This window comes from Misgurnus anguillicaudatus, chromosome 4, assembly GCF_027580225.2.
Source record: "Misgurnus anguillicaudatus chromosome 4, ASM2758022v2, whole genome shotgun sequence".
NCBI classification, from domain to species: domain Eukaryota; kingdom Metazoa; phylum Chordata; class Actinopteri; order Cypriniformes; family Cobitidae; genus Misgurnus; species Misgurnus anguillicaudatus.
In genome coordinates this window covers 29,675,161-29,696,686 of record NC_073340.2, presented here as the reverse complement: position 1 = coordinate 29,696,686, position 21,526 = coordinate 29,675,161, and the positions used below count along the sequence as shown (strand labels likewise).

The 21,526-nt window shown below is 37.9% G+C and overlaps 1 protein-coding gene across 1 annotated transcript in view; it reads right to left on the bottom strand.

Annotated features, from left to right (window-relative positions):
* The window catches only part of cox10 (cytochrome c oxidase assembly factor heme A:farnesyltransferase COX10), a 51,451-nt gene extending 36,707 nt beyond the window's left edge, over positions 1–14,744 (bottom strand). The window contains exons 1-4 of the mRNA XM_055175357.2: positions 14,586–14,744; positions 13,420–13,562; positions 11,506–11,794; positions 11,288–11,412 (exon numbers count right to left, since the gene is read on the bottom strand). Of these exons, the coding sequence (XP_055031332.2) occupies positions 11,288–11,412; positions 11,506–11,794; positions 13,420–13,562; positions 14,586–14,643 (615 nt within the window). The 5' untranslated portion in view covers positions 14,644–14,744. The remainder of the gene's footprint in view (positions 1–11,287; positions 11,413–11,505; positions 11,795–13,419; positions 13,563–14,585) is intronic.
* Between the last annotated feature and the right edge of the window lie 6,782 nt (positions 14,745–21,526).

Sequence of the window (21,526 nt, the reverse complement as noted above, 5' to 3'; positions counted from 1 at the left end):
GTCCCTTGGCAGAATGCAGTATCAACTTTGGCTGGCCATTGTTAGGGGCTTTGGGTTTTCACAACATTCCTGACAGTTTCTAAACAAGCATACTCTGAAATAAGAAACCACAAAATTGCAATGTGACTTCAGGAAATACTACACGGCCCCAAAGACTAAATGCTACAGCGTCCGATTCCCTGCCCTGTGTTTCTTCTGTCTATTTTATGGTAAACATCATGGTCACAAACAAAGATGAACTTATCTGACTCCAGAGATCACACGAATCAGCTTTTAACTACGTTTGATGCCACTGAAAGCAAAGCTTAACGGTATTCACCTTGGTTGAGTGTATAGCGGCCTCCACGAGCTTGAAAAGGTTAATCTTTGATCATGGCAAACCGCACAGATGTGACAGAGCTTTTTTCATAAAAGACAAAATACTACAGGCACCACATTTAAAGACGTCATTCATCTCTTTTATTATCTTCTTTGGAGTTATAGTAACCAAAAGAATGAGTTAAGAGTGAGGATCAATTACCAGCAGGTATGGGTGCGCCCAATAACCGTCACATTACACAAGATGAGTCAGGATTAGGAGAATGAGATCAGAGAGTTGTAATGACCAAACTGCGCTGCACGTGATTTTGATGTTGTTCGACCAGACTTTCCAACTTGGTTTAATTTACATAAAAACAACAAAATTGCGATCTTTGCAAAGAGACCAGCAAAAACTAGACAGACAGAAATGTAAACAAACACAATGAACTTTCGCTGGCCATGTGTATGACAGAACTGTGTCAGTAGGGTATGTGCCTTCATGTAAGCTGCTATCAGATACAGTGACAATCACGTCACAAGAAGATTTGCATGCATACAGACGTCTAAAGCTTCAAAAAGTGCTCAAGGCTTCAGGAACAAAGAGACAGACTGTATACAAAATCTCTGTTATTGTATTGCGCTGTATTTAGAGTCTTACACAGTGTAAACAAATCTGCCTTCAAAGCACTTAAAGTGCAGTTTATATTTAAATTAAAGGCACTCTACATTTACATCAAATTCAATTTATTTATGTTGACTTCATTTTTCAAACATGATCCATGATCTAAGTGTATTTGTGAATCAACCCATGAATTTGTCATTGCTATTACCCATGCTCTACTAGTAGCTACAGAATCCAATTCACATAATTCGACTCTTTGAATGTCCTGCCAAATTGTATTTTTTTGCAGTTTTGGCCCTAGGCTACTAGGTTGTACAATGCTATATAAAGTATAGAGTAGTGCGCAAATTTGCACTGCTATTAGTATGCAAGACTTTTGAACAAACATATACAAGTAACAAAAAACAGTCTCCATGCTTTTAGATGTTGATGTCATGAAGTTGATGTATACATTTGATTTGCATACATGTGACCATGGACCACATCATTGCATGGCTATATATGTAGCAATGTCAATATCAATTTATTTCAGCTATACACAATCAATTTTCAACTATATACAACACCAGTTGACCAGTTTGCTTTACATCAATGCAAAAGACAATAAAATATCATTACAGTACAGCAATAGCGTTCTTGAGCTCTGGAAAGGTGCTATATAAATAAAACTTATTATTAACAATACTTTATATGGGTCAAAATCATAGATTTTTAATGCCAAAAATTCTTACGCTGCATTCAGACCAGCCGCGGTAAAGGCATCAAGCGCAAGTGACTTCAACGTTAAGTCAATGTAAAGACGCGTGGACGAATAAGGCGTTTAGCGCGGCGCGGTAGATGTGGTTTGCGTAAATTGAGCACTGCCGTGGCAAACGCAAGAGTTAAAAAATTTGAACTTTGGCGGAAAAACACACCGCGTTATCCAATCAGGAGCGTGCTCTAGTAGTGACGTGATTACGGGAAGCAAGCGGAGTTGCAGAAGCCCCTCCCATGACGCGAATTTCTGCGTGAATGTCTCGATGACTAGAATTTCACGCGCGAATGAAACGAGTAAACTCAAAATGTTCAAGCGGCAAACTATACACGGTAGACACGAATTTGATGCCTCAAACGCGGCTGGTGTGAACCCACGGTTAGGATATTAAGTAAAGATCATGTCCTATCATAAATATATCAAAAAATGTATTTATCATTAGCAATATCTGTTGCTAAAGACCTCATTTGGACAACTTTAAAAGGCGATTTTCTCAATATTTTGAATCTTTTCAATAATATTTTTCTCTGGCATTACAAATAAATTGTTACATGTTAAAACAATCCACTGCATTGTATCACACGTTCTCTGCTCTCCGTGATGCAATAATTTCAGCCATTTTAAGCGCAAATTAATATTAAGATTTTTTTCAGTACTAAATAATCGTGCAAATGGCAGTCATAAAACATGCGTAAACATTAGTAAATCGTGTTGCTTGATTCATTTAAATAATGCGTCTAAAAAAATTTTTTGCGTCTGAAAGGGAAACTCCTAGAAATGCATATGCATTAAGGTCAGTCGCAAAAATAACTAAACCAAACCTTTTCAGCGCTAATGATCCACTGCGCGTCTTTAGTAAATACCGACATTGTTATTTAATGTTAAAATGGTGGTTTGCGCTGGCGCAAATCTGGCCCTTAGTGTATAAACCATTCAACTTTAACATGTAGGGCAGCTCATCAATGCAATTTCCAGAACAGTGGACCAATCAGAAGACCTTGCAGGAAGGGCAAGCGTTGCAAGCTTTTCTTTACAGCACTTTAACAAGAGTTTTAGTAGACTGCAACATGGCAAATGAGGCACAAATGCATCCCAACAGCTTCATGTTCTGAACGGCGCTTTTTAAAACCATTCCAATCCTATCAGTATGACAGTGTTTTGTTTATTCGTACCATGTGTGTAATTTAAACTGGTTTACTGATGTCACTAGTATATCGCTTAGCATTATAACACTTTTACAACATACTCAGTATTGGAGGATCAAACCAATAATATTATTAGTTTAAGTAGGATCAAACCTACTTAAAACTACAATTTAAGATTCTGTTTTTCTAGTTTGGGCGAAATTTTTGAGCATGCATGTATGCACACTCAGACCCGATGCTAAATGAGAGCATACAGGAGGCGGTGAGACAGAGGTACCAGACATAGTCTCTTTCCATACTGTATGTGTGGAGTGAAACCTCTCTCCAAATGCCAACTGCTCACCACAAGAAAGCAAGCTCCACAGCCTATGGATTAAATGTCCTCTGAAGCCACAGAAAGCCTATTAGTCTCAGGCGGATCTTCTAGAAGCGCTTGCGGATGTCACAAGGCCATCAAGACGGCACAGAGCAAAGAAGTCACAATGTGCTTTTGAAAAACCAAGTCGCATATAAATACTAATGTGTCCGAATGTTAATTGTTCAGAATGATTTACATAAGAATAACGCCTGATATCCAGGATCTAACGTCGTCTTTTGCTTAAAAAGGAGCTTGTGTGATTGATGGGCCTGTTGTACTCTATCACTCCTCTGTTTTTGCTCAATTAAAACATCAAAAGACAACACTTCAAACGTAACAAATTTACAGAGAGACCATCTGTCCACCTTCACATGCAGCATACTGAGCCATTACCTCCGCCTCTGACATCTCGTATCCATTTCAAGGCAAGAAACTTCTCAAGCGCAGGTTAGACATGATTATACCAAATAAATAATAGCGTGAATTACTAATTTTGCATCAGTTTAAACACTGCTTATAGCTGTCCAGTCGGCTATTAAGTATGCTGATCAAATAGTTTCCCACCTTGGTCATTCCTATAAATACCAGATATTAGAGGTGTGACGAGATCTCGCAATATTTAATGTGTCTCGCGAGTTTAAATTTGTCTCGCGAGATTTCTTGTGGAGGTGAAATGGCGGCCGTTTCTCAAATAAAACACAAATGTAATGTGTTTGTTAATGTAATGTTGTTTAATGTAACTTGGTTTTAATACTTTATTTGAACCAATTATTATTGCATAATCTTCGTTATTATGTAATTTTAAAGGCTACTTCTAACTTGGGTCTATTTTTATTAACCCAAAAATAACAAATTACTTCATTATCAGTTAGCAAAATAATTGTTAGGGACAATCCTTGATTAGTTAAAACTTTTAAAAATAACATGATTTCAGTTTCTTATTCATTTATTTTATCATTGAGGATTTCTTAAAAAGTGTAAAAATATCGCCTCGTCTCGTTCTCGTGAACCCAATCTCGTGTCTCGTCTTGTCTCGTGGATTAAGTGTCTCGTCACACCACTACCAGATATTTAAACAATGAATTTAGAAACGAGATTAACAAAAAAAAGTGTAAATCGCTGCTTTTATTTTGTCACTTAAGATTTTAATTTATTTTTACGGCAGTATACTGTGACACTTTGCAGAGTAAACGTATATGAATTTGAAGTTTTACAAGAACGTGAGAATCCTCAAACAAAGTGTCTTTAGCATTAAAATCAAGACAGCAGCATTCAATCTCACACCTTGGGGATCATGAATAGCTTTTGAAAAAAACAGCATTCATCCCAAATACTTCCTTGTTTATTTCCGCACTTCTCGGCCTCCACATCTTGAAACAACAAAGTGAGGTGAAAGAGTTACAGCACAGTTATTAGTACCTGCAATGCACTTACAGTCAAAGTATGAAAGGTTGGATGTAGGTGAGCGTCACCAACCGACCTGTTTTTAAAAACCTAACCAAGGCTTGATGCAGTGTGTGATCGTGACCTTTTCCAAATTATAAGGCACACCTACGTTTTGATGAAGCTCAAGGCGTTATCGGGCTCATCAACTTGGCTGACATTTTAGAGTCACAAGCATTCCTGTACCGAAAGCTTTATGCTCTGAGCAAAGAGCAGATTACGATTCACAAACCAGAGCATTTAAATGTGCATCTCTCGCTTTCTGTTTCTTTTCATTCTAGTCTCGGCAAAAGCTTTCCAATGAAAAGCCAATCTGCCCTAATTTATTTTTTAAGATACACAGCAAGAGCAGAAAGCAAAAGACTCAGCATGTGACGTACAATTGGCTCACTTAAACGCTAATTTCGCTTTTCTCTGTAAAAGAATGACAAAGTGCACCCATATCGAGAGCGTTTCTTAGCATTTGTGCAATGCACAATGAAACTCTGCTGGGCATTGGAGGGCCATGTGAAGTCAAGCCAACCCTGCAATGAGACTTCATCCATCTAGTTGTACACAACCAAAACAATTGAAAGATCAACAAACCGCCAAGCAGGCAATTACTCCAGCAGGAATGCTTTTGCAGAGTCAAGGTTAAGTAAAAAAACAGCGAATAATGCATTTCTAATGACCTACAAGTGGATGCAAGTCATTTGCTGAGGACTCGTAACATCACACATCTAGCCAAATCTGTGAGTATTTTGTGAATGTTAGCATCTTTTTTTATCATAAACCCTTTCTATATACACTAGGATTAAAGCATCAAAATTTTGAAAACTTTGTTGGAGAACCATTAATAAATTATTGTAAAACTATGTAGAGCAACACGAACAATGTCCTGTAGGCCACCATTGTTGTTTTGGTTACACTCACGCATGCATATAGACGGTTTCAGCAGTAACAAGCAGCTTTCGTGGAAAACACGTAACTTCCGGTAAACTCTGCTAAGACGAAATAACAACAAAATCCGTCTAAAGTAGTTTATTTACATAACAAGCAAAATAAACAACACGTAGATTAAATAGGAAACCAAAACATTAGTTTTTTCGACGAGGTATTTGTTTAAGAGTTCAGTTTCAGCAACTAGTCAGACCATTAAACAAACAGAAACCGTAAGTAAAGTTCGGACCAGATGCGTCCGACGTCACCACACGTGCGTTCGATGAAACAGTCTATTAGGGCTGTGACGATACATCGCGTTTTCCATTAAAAAAAAGACCTGTCTGAAATCGATTCTGAATCGCAAGGCTCCCATTCCGTGTTTCATACACAGCTATGCTTAGCGTACTACGGCTCTGTGATCAGTAGGAAGTCCTTATCAATCTAAAATCACTATGAGTTTGAGTCATTTATAATGTGAATTTGAAAAAGCAACACTCGTCAAACACAATCCTTCAAAATATTTTTATTATCATGAAAATACCTGAAACAATCTGAAGAACAGCGATATAGATATCCCTTTAGACATTTCCTGGAATAGCGTTTCTATTGCTACTTCTTCTATGACACAAATGGCGTTTCTACACGAGAGCGCCCTCTGGGTTTTAGATGTGGCGGCATTTTACCATAATTCATTCAAATTGAGAATGAATTGAGAAAACGTGCATTTGCACGATAAATCGTCACAGCCCTACAGTCTATAGACTAAATGAACACATACACATGACGTCACCGTTACCACAGAGGCAACAATGTGTCATTATTAAAAACTTGCACTTTGAATCCCATCTAGTGTTGGGCGATATGCCCCATTTTGAGATCGTCCTATCATCAGCCTGTGAGATCGGCGATACACGATAGTATCGTGGGGCGGGGCAGTAGTTTACTCATTTTTTTCATTTGTTATTTTTTTACTCATTTAACAAGTCACTTGATGGGTGGACAAAAAAGAACAAGAGCAACACCGTCATGACCGCAACCTTCTTAAAACTGATGCCATTAATGTGAGCGCGTCATTTAAACCCTAACCATGATTACTTAATAACTGTAAAAACATGCATCTGCGCGTGCACATACAAACAATTCAATGCATTTGTTTAGTGCTGTTGCAGAAGGCTACACGTGTCAAGCAGTGGTGCTCTCAGATGAGCCTTTTTAAACGCATTGGTCCAGCGGAATGCAATCATATTTGAAACACAATCATATATAAAACACGAGGGATGTATTGCTACAACTCCTTGAAATGCATATCATAAACAGTATTAATACTAGTGATGCACCGATGCATCGGCCGCCGATATTTATCGGCCGATTTTTGATAAATTTGAAACCATCGGCATATCGGCAATAGCACGAGAAAGGCCGATACCGATTGTTTATTAATTAACCGCATAAAGTCAATGAATTGCATGTCTGTTGTTCAATTAAAATGATTTAATGTTTGGGTGTGCACTAGGGCTGTTCCGAATACCATTTTTTGAGCTTCAAAGTAGTAGAAATCAAATCAAATATGCAAAGCTTCGGAAGGAGGGGCTGAACATATTTTTCTCTTTGATAAAGGCAGGAATCTGTGTGTGTATGTAGCGGCGTGCCTGTCACACGTGCTGCGAGAACAGCATTAGTGAAACAAAACACCAGCAATACTTTTAATAAGGTAACCTAACATTTTTCTAACAAACAAACACTCCCGTATCAGAAATTAGAAGCATAGTAATTACTGATAACGTAAAGGGTAACTTAGGCCATTTAAATAAAACAACGTAAAATAAATGAACGAATGAATGAAGTTCAACAAACTGTAATAAAACGGTAGCATACTTTCAAAATCAAGTTTATTTACTAACACTTACACCATCCAATATGTTTTTTTCATCAGTAGAACAATAAAGAAGATATTTTGCAGAAACCCCAGTGCTCCGTCATGCAAGTCAACCGATCCGCCACTTTAAACATGTATATCTAATACAAAAGTAATCCCCCATAACTCCGTGTGACATATTGATGTCTTGTGAAGCAAATCAATCAGTTTTTGCAAGAAACTGAACGTTATTTACAACACTATTAGCGTGAATGCCAAAGCAGGAAGCCCACTTTCCGTTCAAGGCGATCTCTTTCTGATCTCTTCTACTGGTGGCGTTTGGTGCTGTTGGCTATGGATGTTGGTCTCTCTGCGCCACCTATAGAGCGGGAGCGTGAGGCGCACTTCCTGCTTGGCAAAAGCTCTGCATTAACGCTGTAAAATATATATATATTCGAATCTCAAAACTGAAAATCGAATGTCAACCAACGGAACGAATATTCGAACATTCTGGTCCAGCCCTAGTGTGCACTATACTTAAGCACCGACAGAAAACCTTTGTTGAGCAGGCTCAAATGTCTTGAACAATAAAAGAAACAGACTGCACTTTAGTGGGGCAAGAAGTCCAACTTTTTTGAAGTAGCAATATTTATATTCTGTTTAAAGCAATAGCACTGGCATTATTTATGTTTATTAAAGAAATCCATTATATGTAAAAAAAAATAGTTAATGTTGTTAATAAAAGAAATGCTGAATAGCAAAAACCACCTTTGAAGGTTGTCATGTTGTCTTATTATATTTGTTTTAGCTTAATTTGTGCCTCTCTTATTATGTCAGTTGAATGTTAATTAGATACAATCCATGTTTAGTAAAAATAATTTGATGCAGAAATAAACTAGCTAATAGACCAACTGTATAGTATTGTATACAAGTGTTTAATATCGGTATCGGCATCGGCCAGAAGTTGTCTGCTTAAATTGGTATCGGTATCGGCCCAAAAAAATCCTATCGGTGCATCCCTAATTAATACCTAGTGATCTGACTTCGGACAGAGCGCAGCTCTCTGCACGTACGCGAGAGTGAGAGAGGCGCCATGCAGCGGGTCATATTTTTAACAAAAAGTAAAGTTTGCCTCAGCTCGCATGAAACGCATTAAACTGAACAAAGACATAAGGATTACTACTTTAGTTTATGTTTAGACTTCGGACAGACGCGAGAGCGCGTGCACGTGAGACAGAGAGAAGCGCAGCTGGTCATGACACGATGGATTTAGTGCTAGAAGGAGTCCAAGACGCGCGCATTAAGTGCAGGTACGTGCAAGAAGGAATTCTCTCTTTACAAGCCCTCCGCGTAAAGTGAAGCCCACAAACCCTCATGCGAGGAAAAGCATGCAATGTGGATGTTAATGTAAAACTATGATGATAATAATAATAATAGTAACCATTCGCCAACTAGTGTCATGACTAGGCTTGGGCGGTATCCAAATTTTGATACCATCAAACCGCCTCCCTATTTTACCCCGGTATACGGTATTACCGTGAATAATTATAAAATTATGACGTAATCAGACAGCGTCACTATAATGTTGGCTAAAACCTTCAGAAACTGAATACTAAACACTAATACTGAAATAACAAAATAAAATGCACAACAATATTAACAACTTTTATTAGCAACAACTAGCAGTTTATAAAAAAGATAAATACAAAAGGTCAAACAGAATTAACCAGTTGTCGGTTAAAAAAAATGATCTCTAAATTAGGCTATTATAGACAGTGGACTAAACGCGACTACAGTTAGCCATCTCATTCCAATTTCCAGGATATTTTTGTGTGAAGTGAACACATCCCTCACACTCAATATTTCGTAACTCGCCTGTTTGTACTTGTAAACCAATAAAAACATTTGGCGCAAGGTCACGGCATTTGGGTTCTGGCGCGAGGTCACGGCGTTTGGTTTTGTGCACTCAAATTGCATTAAGCTAAAATTTAATCAAAGCAACAGTCTCAGACTTGAAGAAAATTGCTGAACATTTAAACCTATTTTCTGCACATTCCGCCATATTTTAATGAAATACAGAAAGTCCTCCTTCTGTTAACTTATATTTCTGCATATTCCAGCATAAAAAATAAAAATATTTTTTGTAAAATCCAGCAATTAAATAATTAAAACGAAAGTCTTTCCTGGTTGTATTCCAAATTATTAACATTTACGTCTTTTAACAGTAAAGTGCAGATTAAGTTTTGTTTTTGTAAATCATTAGACATTTTTACCACTTAATTAGGTTTTGCTTTGTAGAAAGCCTTTCTTTAAAGTGAATTTCGTTTTGTATAAATTGTGTCTTAATTTTAATAAATGTTTTATCAACCAATTGCATGTATTTAATAAATTAAAAGCAAATATAGACAATATAATAACCGTGACATGGAGGCGCCCGCCCCGCACGGCGCGTTCGCTTGCATTGCATTGTTAACTAGAACGCACGGACCTCATCATAAATGAATGAAACTCATACATTAGCATTAAATATCTTTGCTGCATTCTTTCTAAAACAGACAAGGGCTTTCTCGCGGCTCGCATCAGCAAAGCATTGCATCGTCCATGTTTCACTTAACAGAAGTTGACACTTGTCTTTTTGAAAAATGAAAAAGTCATAATAATTATACAAAACAGTTGTTCTAGTCGTTACTAGAAGGCACAGAGTGAGTTAGACCTGCCTTGGCGGTGCGTCTTTTATGCATTCTGAAGGTGCCTGTTTTATCCATCGTGTTGCAGTCTATTAGGCAACATTCCGCACAAGTTGGGTTTAGATTTGGAAATACATTACATCTACATTTCAGTGCTAACTGATAAGGTGATGATGATCATCATCTTTCTTTATAATTTTTAGCACTACCTCAAACTTAAGCGGCGTCTGTCATTTTCTTAAATAAGCCGCGACAATGTTTCAAATGAGCTTCTAATAAGACAAACGCCTTTATTTTCCACGCGATCACCTTACCAAAACCATTTTTAAACTAAGAAATCATTTGTCCTCCGATTACATACAAGCAGCATACAAGCTCCGCGGCGACGTGTTTGCGGGAATGATGTTTCGGATGAGCCGGAGGCAGAGCAGCAGAGAGATGCGACAGAGATGCGAAATTGCAGCGCAGCTCGAAATGGCTGTTATTTCAAACAGCGTAACTTGTTTTAAACTAATCATTAAATTAGGGATGGCGAAAACAAAAAATTAACTATTTAATCCTTGTCTGCTATATAAGTTCATTGTTTTTTTAAAATGCCGGTATGGCGGTATAGAAACTGATACCTTTGCTATTTTTAGATCCCGCGGTATACCATATTACCGTATTACCGCCCAAGCCTAGTCATGACTATCGCCATGAAAACCTGCCATTGGCAATATGTCTGAAGATCGTCGATACACGATACTATCGTCTATCGGCACAACCCTAATCCCATCTTCAAAAGTTTGCATTTTCAGGACACCAAAACACCATTTCCGTAAAACCGAACAGCAAAACGTTACCATTTACGATTGAAATCATTGTCGTGTAGACAGCCCCTTATGCAACACTTCAAATAATCACTAAACAACATTTAGGTGAAATTTACTGAAATTTGAAAACAGAAACCAATTAGCATCTCTCAACAACACTGTTGATACATTTTGAAGCTAGCTTAGTTAATAACCACAAAATATACTCTTCTATTTACCTGCAAAACGGATAAAAATGCATTTTGCATCATTAAACATATCCAGACAAGCACACAGTGAAGTGGTCTAACACTTGCTGGCAAGTTCCAGCTGAGAGTCAGGCTGCCTGGTTCATCTGATTTGTTATGCCGAGTGTGCGGTTATTTTGTAAAATCGCATGAGGTGACTGACCTGATTAATAGAATTGGCTGTACAGGACGAGAGACCTGTTCCAACCACGGCCATAATGAAAGTGATGGGGTCGAAGGGAACTGGAGCCATGGCAAAGCCAGCAGCTGCCGTAGTAACCACAAGAGCTATGAAAAAGAAAAAGGTGAGATTAAAAAAATGATCAAAGGCAGCAAAAAGACTAAACTGCTTTGTTTTATTTCATCACTCTCATGTCATACCTGTCAGTTTAATTTTAGAAAGTCGTGCATAAATTCCTGGTAAATCACTGTATTCCACCCTCAGCTCTTTCCACTGTCTGGCCTCCAAGCGGGCCGCCTTGGCCGCCTCCGGTTCACCCTGGACATTCTGCGGGTCACACGGCGGCACCGCAGTATCGGACTCTGGCTTTACGTCTTGAATTTGATGTACCTGCCTGAGCACTGATTCATCTCGGTCATCCAGCACAGCAGTAACAGGCTCCTGCTTGGGTCTTGCTCTTTGACAAAGAACACTGATGCGTGTCACATACTGGAAGAAATACAGATGATGACACAAATGTTTTACTTTTATATAATGAAGATGAATCTCTAAGTAAACTTTATCAGCACATCCTGTTCAGAATGGCAAACCTAGTGGTTTTGAATTGCGATGTATGCATGTTATGGAGGACTATCATTTATTTTTTTTTAGAAATACATGCATCCTATACAGCTTATTCAACCTGTTGATTACAAAACGAGGCTGTGAGGGATGGACGTCCAGACCGTGCACTTTACACAGGGTTCCCACACCTTAGTTAACCTTAAATGTAAGGACCTTTAAGGACTTTCCAGGTCCCATACCCTTAAATTCAAAGACTAAATGTGGGGACATATTTCAAGTGAGAACGAGGTTACATCGTGTTACCTTTTAAGATACATTGTTACAGTTCCCTTTTGAGGGAACTCACGCTGCGTCACTGCGGTGACACTTTGGGGACGCCTCCAGGGGTAATTTCTTCTGAATCTGTATATCAAATTTATCCAATGGTGAGGCTTAATGACAAAGACAGGGTGACGCGGGAGCCAGGAAGTTTATTGCTATCTGAAATATTACCAAAGACGGCGTTACAGGGACGCAGGAAGTATGGCAAGGGAGATGCAGTGTCTCATTCCCTTCTTAGGGAACAACAGTTACATACGTAACCCGAGACGTTTTCATATGTCAAACACAACTATGCAAAAAGCATTTTTGTATTAATCAACATTCACATACAGAAGATATAAGCATTTAAAGAGAAAAGTTTAGCATGTGTGCTTAAAAAGTGTAGAATTTTTATTTTATTATGTTCTTACCTCAACTTAGACAAATTAATACATACCTATCTTTTTCAATGCGTGCACTTAATCTTTGTTTTATCTTTTGTTTGCACTTAACCTTTGTGTGAATTAATCTAAGTTGAGGTAAGACTTCGATTAATTTAAGGTTTTGGGTTGTTATTTTGTGTCTCTGATGCTCCCACACGCATACAAACTTGGAAAAATCCATCCATGCTGTTTTGAGTGAGATACAGGTTTCTGGATGTCCTCTGCCTTGAGTCTCAGACTGCGCGAGTTCAAACTCAGCTCCGTTGTTACGTAACTAACCGTTTCGTCACAGTTTGAATTTCAGGTCTCCACCCACCAGCATTTAGCCTAGCCCCATTCATTCCTATGGTACCAAAAAAAGTTTTATTTTGTGGCATCATACTTACTGTTATAACTCCTCATGTAACAGTCTTTAAATAGGTAAAAACACGGAAGTGTTTGGTGGCTTCCCTGTTTGGTACCATAGGAATGAATGGGTCTAGGCTAAATGCTAACACATTCACAACGCGATGTACAGTGCACGCATTGAAAAAAAATAGATATGTATTAATTTGTTTAAGTTGAGGTATTAACATAGTTTAATATGGAAAAATGGTAGACTATTCCTTTAACAATCCATGTTTTCTGATGTTCTTTGTCCTGTGAAAATGTGTAAAACTATGTATTTCTGTGTTTTGATGGCTGAATGACCAACATACTGATACAAAACAACAGGATTAAAGTGCACGCTCTGGACATCCATCCCTCACAGCCTCGGTTTGAAATCAACATGACGGCGGACTGAATTAGATGTACAGATGTCTGTACCTGTCTCTTCAGAAAGCAGAGATGCTGAAATGTCATCCATTCTGCTTGATTCTTCCTGCAGAGCTGAATGAGATTTCGGGCACTGAAGTGACTCCTGGATGCACCTATGATGAGCTTTGGCTGCCCGCTGACACCTACCAAACCTTTAACAAGAGAAGACATCACTCCATCACTCTCTAATAAAACCATACCCAAACAGATTCAACCTGACAAGCTGTCATCACAGCATATTTACTAAAGGAAACTTTCTAATACATAGAAATAACATCTTCATATTATCCATATGATTAATGTAAGCTACAATAGCATTATGACATTATGAAACAAATATAACAGCAAGGCTTTCTGTAAAACTGATTTGAAACAATGTGTATTGTGAAACACTTGTAAAGTCATATGATAACACATGTGTTATATAGAAGTGATTTTATGTATTGGCTTCATAAATGTAACTTAAATACTGTCCAAATATATAATCTTAAGTAAAATGTCTGTATCACAAACAAGTGAACAAAACAAAAGCACATTAGCTTTAATCATTCTCAAACCAGTGATATTTACATATACAATATGTAAGCTGCCACAAGAATTGAAACAGTGTACACATACACATATTTGTATTTATCTATAACTGTATTTATGACTAAAACAATAGGTTGATATTTTTGTAGTTGGCTTAATAGTTGGTTTATTGACTCTATAGCCAAATAGCTATAACAGGCTACATGTCACCCCATATCGTGTGACAACATGACTTGTGTCACACGTGTGAATAATAAACTGAATCTTTATTCACGGGGAGTAACTTAATGGTGTAAATATTCAATAGCGAGACCTTAAGGTATATGCCTATACACAAATAAAACAAAAGTAACGTTATGTTATGACAGCTCCTGTCAGCATCCCTTCTGTTATAATAAAGCATATAGAAGTAAATCAATGATGATCAATCACAAACCGCACCCTCATGCAAGATTACATTTTCATGTTAGTGTTGTGCATCGTTTAGTATTCATGACGAACATGTGTTGCCTAATGTCATAAAGAATGTGGTGCTATTTTAAGGTCATTGTGCTGCATGAGCTGTTCAGTGGAAAAGCTAACCGGCTAGCATTCCTTTAACATTCGATTAAATCGTTTATTAGAAACAACATAATCATTGATACCATCGTGTGGAAGGCATTTCCAAACTCCCTTCAGTCTGCTACATGATGTTCTGTACATGTTCTTCAAACGAACGACCGGCTACTCATATGTCCCCTTCACATGCTGCAGCGCGCCATCTTGACCTCGCTGTCGTAGGAAGTACTTCCGGTCACGAGTTCTGCGTGCAGCGCTGCGCAGACAGATCGAAGTACCGCGAGAACGATTTGAAACCAAAGCCCATTCAACCGTTCTCGCGGTACTTCGATGTCACAAGACAATCAGTATGCATAACCCTACACACAAATGTTTTTATTTTCTCTTTTAAATTATCTAATTTTGTGTTATTTTTTGTTTGTTTTTCCGGACAGTTTACATTTGGATACATTGCTGTAGCATTTATATTACTAAAAATTATAAAATAAAACCAAAAAATCTAAAACAAAAATCTACAGAAAAATTAAAAAATGGGAATTCTTTCTATTAGATAATTTTATATTAATAATTCAAATCAAATGTTAAAAAAATAATTCAAATGCAGATTATTTGGCAAATAATGTGATGTCCAAAATGTGCATGTATGTGTCACATAAACTTTTTTAACGATTAAATGTTTTTGTTTATAACATATATGTGTGTGAACTGTGAATAACTTTGTATGGATAAATGCACACACATGCACGTATATTTAAGAAATGTTTACTACAGTTTATTATTGTATATACATTTGTATATTTATGTATAATTTATATTATATATAAATGAATTCTTAATATATAAATATTTTTTTTCTTAAAATAATACATGCATGTGTGCACATTTATATACACATAATTATTTTACAGCGTTCACACACATATAAAATGTAAACAAAAACTTTTATTCTGCAATAGATTAATCGCGATTTATCGCTATCCATCTTAAAATGTATAAAGTAAAAAAAGTAATTTTTTTATTCATTTTACAGTAAAAACAACAATTCTAATATTTTATGTTTGCTGTGGCTGTTTGATAAACCAGTGAACACTGCATTGCTGTTGTAATGTGGAAAGATGTCTTCTAACCCTGCTGAAAAAAACAGCATACCAGCAAGACCAGCATATGTTGTGTTTTGGTGGTTTGCTAGTGAACACCAGCTAAACCAGCATCAAACCAGCATCAGCACCAGCATTAGCACCAGCTAAACCAGCAACAAACCAGCATTAGCACCAGCTAAACCAGCAACAAACCAGCATTAGCACCAGCTAAACCAGCATTAGCACCAGCATCCCATGCTGGTCATACCAGCATATGTTGTGTTTTGGTGCTGGTATGCTGTGACCACCAGCTAAACCAGCATAGACCAGCATTCCCATGCTGTTCCCATGCTGGTTTGATGCTGTTTTTTTTTCAGCAGGGAAGGACCTCTACATTTATTAATTGCAATTTCTGGTCATCAGAATAATGGTAGTTTTTCCTAAATTTTCCTAAGTTGTCTTTCTTATTATGAGATACTATTGGGGCGGGCATGTTGTCACAAGTCGACAGGCACACACTTTTACCCAACGTGATTTCAGTCTGGGATTGAACATTTGTGTTGCTTACATAATGCTTTACCAGCTGAGCTATAGAAACACAATTTTCTTTGTAAACAATGCACATATTTAATAGCTTGACGACTTTATGTAATGTCCCATACAGAAACTAATTTCAAAATAATCCTTACCTGAGAAATAATGAATGGACTGAAACGTGTGACAACTAGTTATGTCTGCCATGAGTACTTAAATTATTTTTTTTTACATTGCTCTACAAGGCTTATATCTAAGCTATACCCAGTAACATTCACCAATAAATCTGTGCTATATATGGGATTCTGTAAACCTTAAATTATCATCTGATTCACTGTTTGTTCCTTTGCCTCTCTGCCCTTCTCTGTCCTCTATGCAGCTTGCTGTTATTTATGTATGTGATTACTCCAGAGCTACGATGGGTTTCTATCTCATTGTACCACTCAGGCCTGGTGATTCAATAACTTGCGATGTCTGATAACCCAGTATAAAAAGTCGGATTGAGCCTATCACAGGTCCACTACTGTGAACACAAACCAAAGTGTTGGTTTACCCAGAATCCCACTGAGAATATGCAGTTGTTGTAAACAATCCTACATGTGATACTCCTCATGTCATCTCAACTGAAAAGATCAATTTCCCCTTCATGAGTAAATGCACACAGGCGTTCTCTAATGTTTTTGGATATCTTCCTCCTGTATTAAAGGCATGATGCTCTTAACCAGGCATCCAAACCCATTTCCCTGATTCATCTCATACATTACGGCCGTTTCCTGGCCAGCCCTCCCATCCTCTCCTGGCAGATTGCATGATCTAATCTCACCCCCTATCCAGATTGCAGCCCTGATGAATGTCAACAATGCCCGGCGGATACTGGACTTGTTCAGCTCACACGGATAGAAGGAGTTGTGCAACAACACTGGATTTGAGCTTTTTGAGGGAGGTTTGTTTTGAGGTGCGTTTGGGGTGATGGGCTTTGTTTGACCTCTGAATCGCATTGTAAGAAACATTTTAAATGAGCCTGTGTTGTTTTTATATAGGCTACTGCCAAAGAAATGCAAAAAAAACTTAAATTTAGTTTAAGCAAAATGAGAAAGTCTTTTTCATGAAGTCTTAAATGGGACATTTGCATGTTTGGTGTCAAGCTATTCTGACCTTTCACGAAGACAGACAAAAAAGTTAACTGTTGTTTATCTACACTGTTTACGGCAGTTCATCTAATCTGATTGCCCAAGAGTCAAGACTAACATAATTTGTTTGCTTGTTAACAATACACCGAACGGAAAGCCAAGGATGTGAAAATAAGATCAGGAAATGATTAAAAGACTTCTGTAAAAGACACATTATCAGAAAAGCATTTTCATAATGCATAAAAAGATAAGAGTGGAAATTTACTACTGTGTAAAATTATGCGCTTTGCAAAGCTAGTATTCTTAAACGAAATAATACTCAAGACAGTATGGTAAACATGTGGTATTTGTCCTTTGAAGTGTCAATTTGTAACCAAGGCTGCTAATCGAGAATGCTTATGCCCCTTTGTGCTTAGACTTTCCTTAAGGTCTGCCCTCATTCTTCAGTACAGACACCACAGTGACTATTGTCATACAGAACGCGTGCGATAATTGAATTAAGTCGCTTCACAGGGTAACCACTATAGGTATGGAGAGGTCATAAAGCTAGACATGCCTCCACATCCTGTTCACCACAAGGTTTTCAGCATTGACCAATCTGAGAGGCAGATGGCCTGAAGGGCTTCAGAACAATACAGCTTGATTAGGTGGATCTGCTTGACACACGGTGCTTTTCAAAACACAAAAACAGAGGTCTCATCCTCTGCGGTGGTCTTTCTTCATGTCAGAATGTAACATCTTGAGATAGTCTGTAGGCATTCTTTCAGGGCAAGAAGAAGTTGAAAGAATGGGGGAACGAGGAACAAAGGGTTTGTGATTGAAATATATTGAAGGGTTTGTGTGCTGGCATGTATGATGCAATCTTACACTGTTAGAAGAAAATGGTCAAAATATCTACCTCCGCTGCCACTGGGGCTATACCCTTTCAAAAAAAAGTACAGCTTTGCACATATATTAGTACCTCAAAGGCATATATTAGTACCTAAGAGGTACATACTGTATTGATGCCAAAGAGGTCATATAAGTACCCCAGAGGTACATATTGATACCAAAGAGTGCATATTAGTACCTCAAAGGCATATATTAGTACCTTAGAGGTATATATTGATACCAAAAGGGAATGTCAGTACCTCAGAGGTACATATTGATACCAAAGAGTGCATAGTAGTACATCAAATGCATATATTAGTACATTAGACGTAAATATGAATAACAAAGAGGTCATATTAGTACCTATTAATACAAAAGAGTGCATATTAGTCCCTCAAATGCATATATTAGTACCTCAGAGGTACACATTGATACCAAAGAGTGCATATTATTCCCTCAAATGCATATATTAGTAACTCAGAAGTACATATTACCAAAGAGTGCATATTAGTACCTCAATGCATATATAAGTACCTTAAAGGGACACATTGATACGAGATTAGTACCTCAGAGGTACATATTGATAACAAAGAGGTCATATTAGTACCTTAGAGGTACATATTACTAAAGAGTGCATATTAGTACCTCAAGGCATATATTAGTACCTTAGAGTTACATATTGATTTGAGGTATTAGTACCTCAGTGGTACATATTGATACTAAAGAGTGCATATTAGTACCTCAAAGGCATTTATTAGTACCTTAGAGGTACATATTGATACCAAAAAGGGAATGTTAGTACCTCAGAGGTAAATATTGATAATAAAGAGGTCATATTAGTACTTCAGAGGTACATATTGAAACCAAAGAGTGCATATAAGTACCTCAAGGCATATATTAGTACCATAGAGGTTTTTATTTTTATTTTTATTAGTACCATAGAGGTACATATCGATACAAGGTATTAGTACCTCAGTGGTACATATTGATACCAAAGAGTGCATATTAGTACCTCAAATGCATATATTAGTACATCAGATGTAAATATTGATAACAAAGAGGTCATATTACCTCAGAGGTACATATTGATACCAAAGAGTGCATATTAGTACCTCAAAGGCATATATTAGTACCTCGAAGGCACATATTGATAACAAAGAGTGCATATTAGTACCTCAAATGCATATAACTCAGATGTACATATTACTAAAGAGTGCATATTACTACCTCAAGGCATATATTAGTACCTCAGAGGCAGATATTGATAACAAAGAGGTCATATTAGTACCTCAAAAGTACATATTGAAAAAGTGCATATTAGTACCTCAAAGGTACATATTGATACCAAAGAGTGCATATTAGTACCTCAAAGGCATATATTAGTACTCAGAGGTACATATTGATACCAAAGAGTGCATATTAGTACCTCAAAGGCATATATTAGTAACTCAGGTGTACTAATTGGTACCAAAGAGAGCATATCACTACCTCAATGGTGTATACTTATATCTTAAAGGTACATAAATGTATCTGTCCCTAATGGTACCTCTTAGGACCTTTTAAAGGGTCCTGCCCATTTGGCAGCTGGGGTACATATTTTGACCATTTCTTTCTTCTAACAATGTACTAAGCAAAATAGTAAATTTTTGCAGCTCTTCAATACTTTATTTTTTTTAAAAGACCACCATAAATTGTCAAAACCTATATTATCTGCAAAATAGATTCATATTGGTTTTATATAATATAAATGTTTAATAATGTAATATGAGGTTGACCTTGCAATGTGTTGGTGCAACAAAATGGCGACATGCTGAAACAATTGTGAACAATCACGAGTCCCAGGTTGTGTAAGCCAAACCCTAAAGGGCCATTAGAGGACATTAGAAAGTGATAACCGTAACTCTGCGCAAACTTCTAGCGCCCTTTAAGCCGTTCAAAGTCATTTTTTATGATTGTTTACATGTTCAGCGCAGGGGGCTGTGCAAAGCAAACGGCAAGGAAAAACATCCCAACTGCTCCCATAAAAACTGGTCATCCCAATAAGCGAAGGGTGCCACGACCTGTCATCACCCCTGCTTACCAATTCACGATTTACACACTCTGTCCTGTGGGTTTAAAAACAAGCACTAATCCATCTGGCGTGTTCGTTTGAACTGCCGTCGAATTTTCCCAAAGAGGGAGGATAAAACCGAAATCCAAGACAGACAGCCCTGCAAAACTACGAGCAGAAACAGATGCAAGAAAGCCTTGTGTTTATAATTGATTTTCAAGGGGAACATCTTGTTGTCAGAGTTTGTCTAACAAGCTTTTGCCTGGCGCCCTGGTGCTCCTCAACCATGCCACTGTGTCTTTACTTGGACATCATCATCCATAAATGCCAGGATCAGTCAGTGGAATGACGTTATTTTCGGAGAAAGCCTCATCTTGAGAGATGCAGATAAAAGAGGGAGTGCCGGGTTCATCTGAGATTTAAGACTGCTGAAAGATTAAACCTCAACGGTAGAATTGGTAGACGATACTCAAGGCTGTTTTTTAAAGAAGACAAGCAACAGGTATTCCCAGCCCCCGTGTCTTTATCCCCTGTGTTTACATCCGTGCTCTCGCTTTCTATGCGAAACGCAGGAGCTAAGCCAGTAATTGGCCATGGATCATCAATCTCACAAAGCTTCCCCTTTCACCCAACATTGCGAGAAGATGAATGGAAGTGAAACGCCTCCCAGTTGCCAGCAAGCAGGCCATGGGTGGAGCGATCAAGCAAGCCTGTGGTCTGTGAGAAGCCACAATGTCGAGTCCTACTGAAAAGTCCATCTGGTTTATGTCACATAAGCAGCTCTTTGTGTCAAAAGTATATGAGACACTTCGTGTCCCTTTGAGGATGTATGGCAGGCGGACAGACAGGCGCATTGTTTGTGTAGAGTTGGGTGTAACGCAGAAGAGTTTGTTCCTCCTTATATTACACAAATGTCTTTAGCATGGTTTCTGTGCCTTGCATGAAATTGAAAATGTCTTCAGAATTCCCACGTGAAGAAAAACGACTGTCCGCCTGTCTTCAATCAATTCCACATTTCTGTTTTTCATTCAGTCTCTCTGTCTGATTTATTGACCGAGTCTTTCGTTTAGCTATCTTTGCTTTTTTAGAGGATAGGGGGCTCTCGTTGTTGGTAAACTAAATAGCATCTCATTCGTTGGGAGCCGACTGTAAAACATAAGCGTAAAGCAATCCTACTTAGTCAAGCGTGAGGTTTCTCGAACCCTGCCGTTGGTTTTCAGAGTGTATTGGGTTTGGCTGAACTCTGGATGTCCACGGTTTGGCCTCCGCAGGACGCACAGGAAGACTCACAAATTTGTCAAAACGAGAGACGTGGAGTCAAGCGGCTCTTACGGAGAGTGTGGTTTCTGGGGTCAAGACAATGT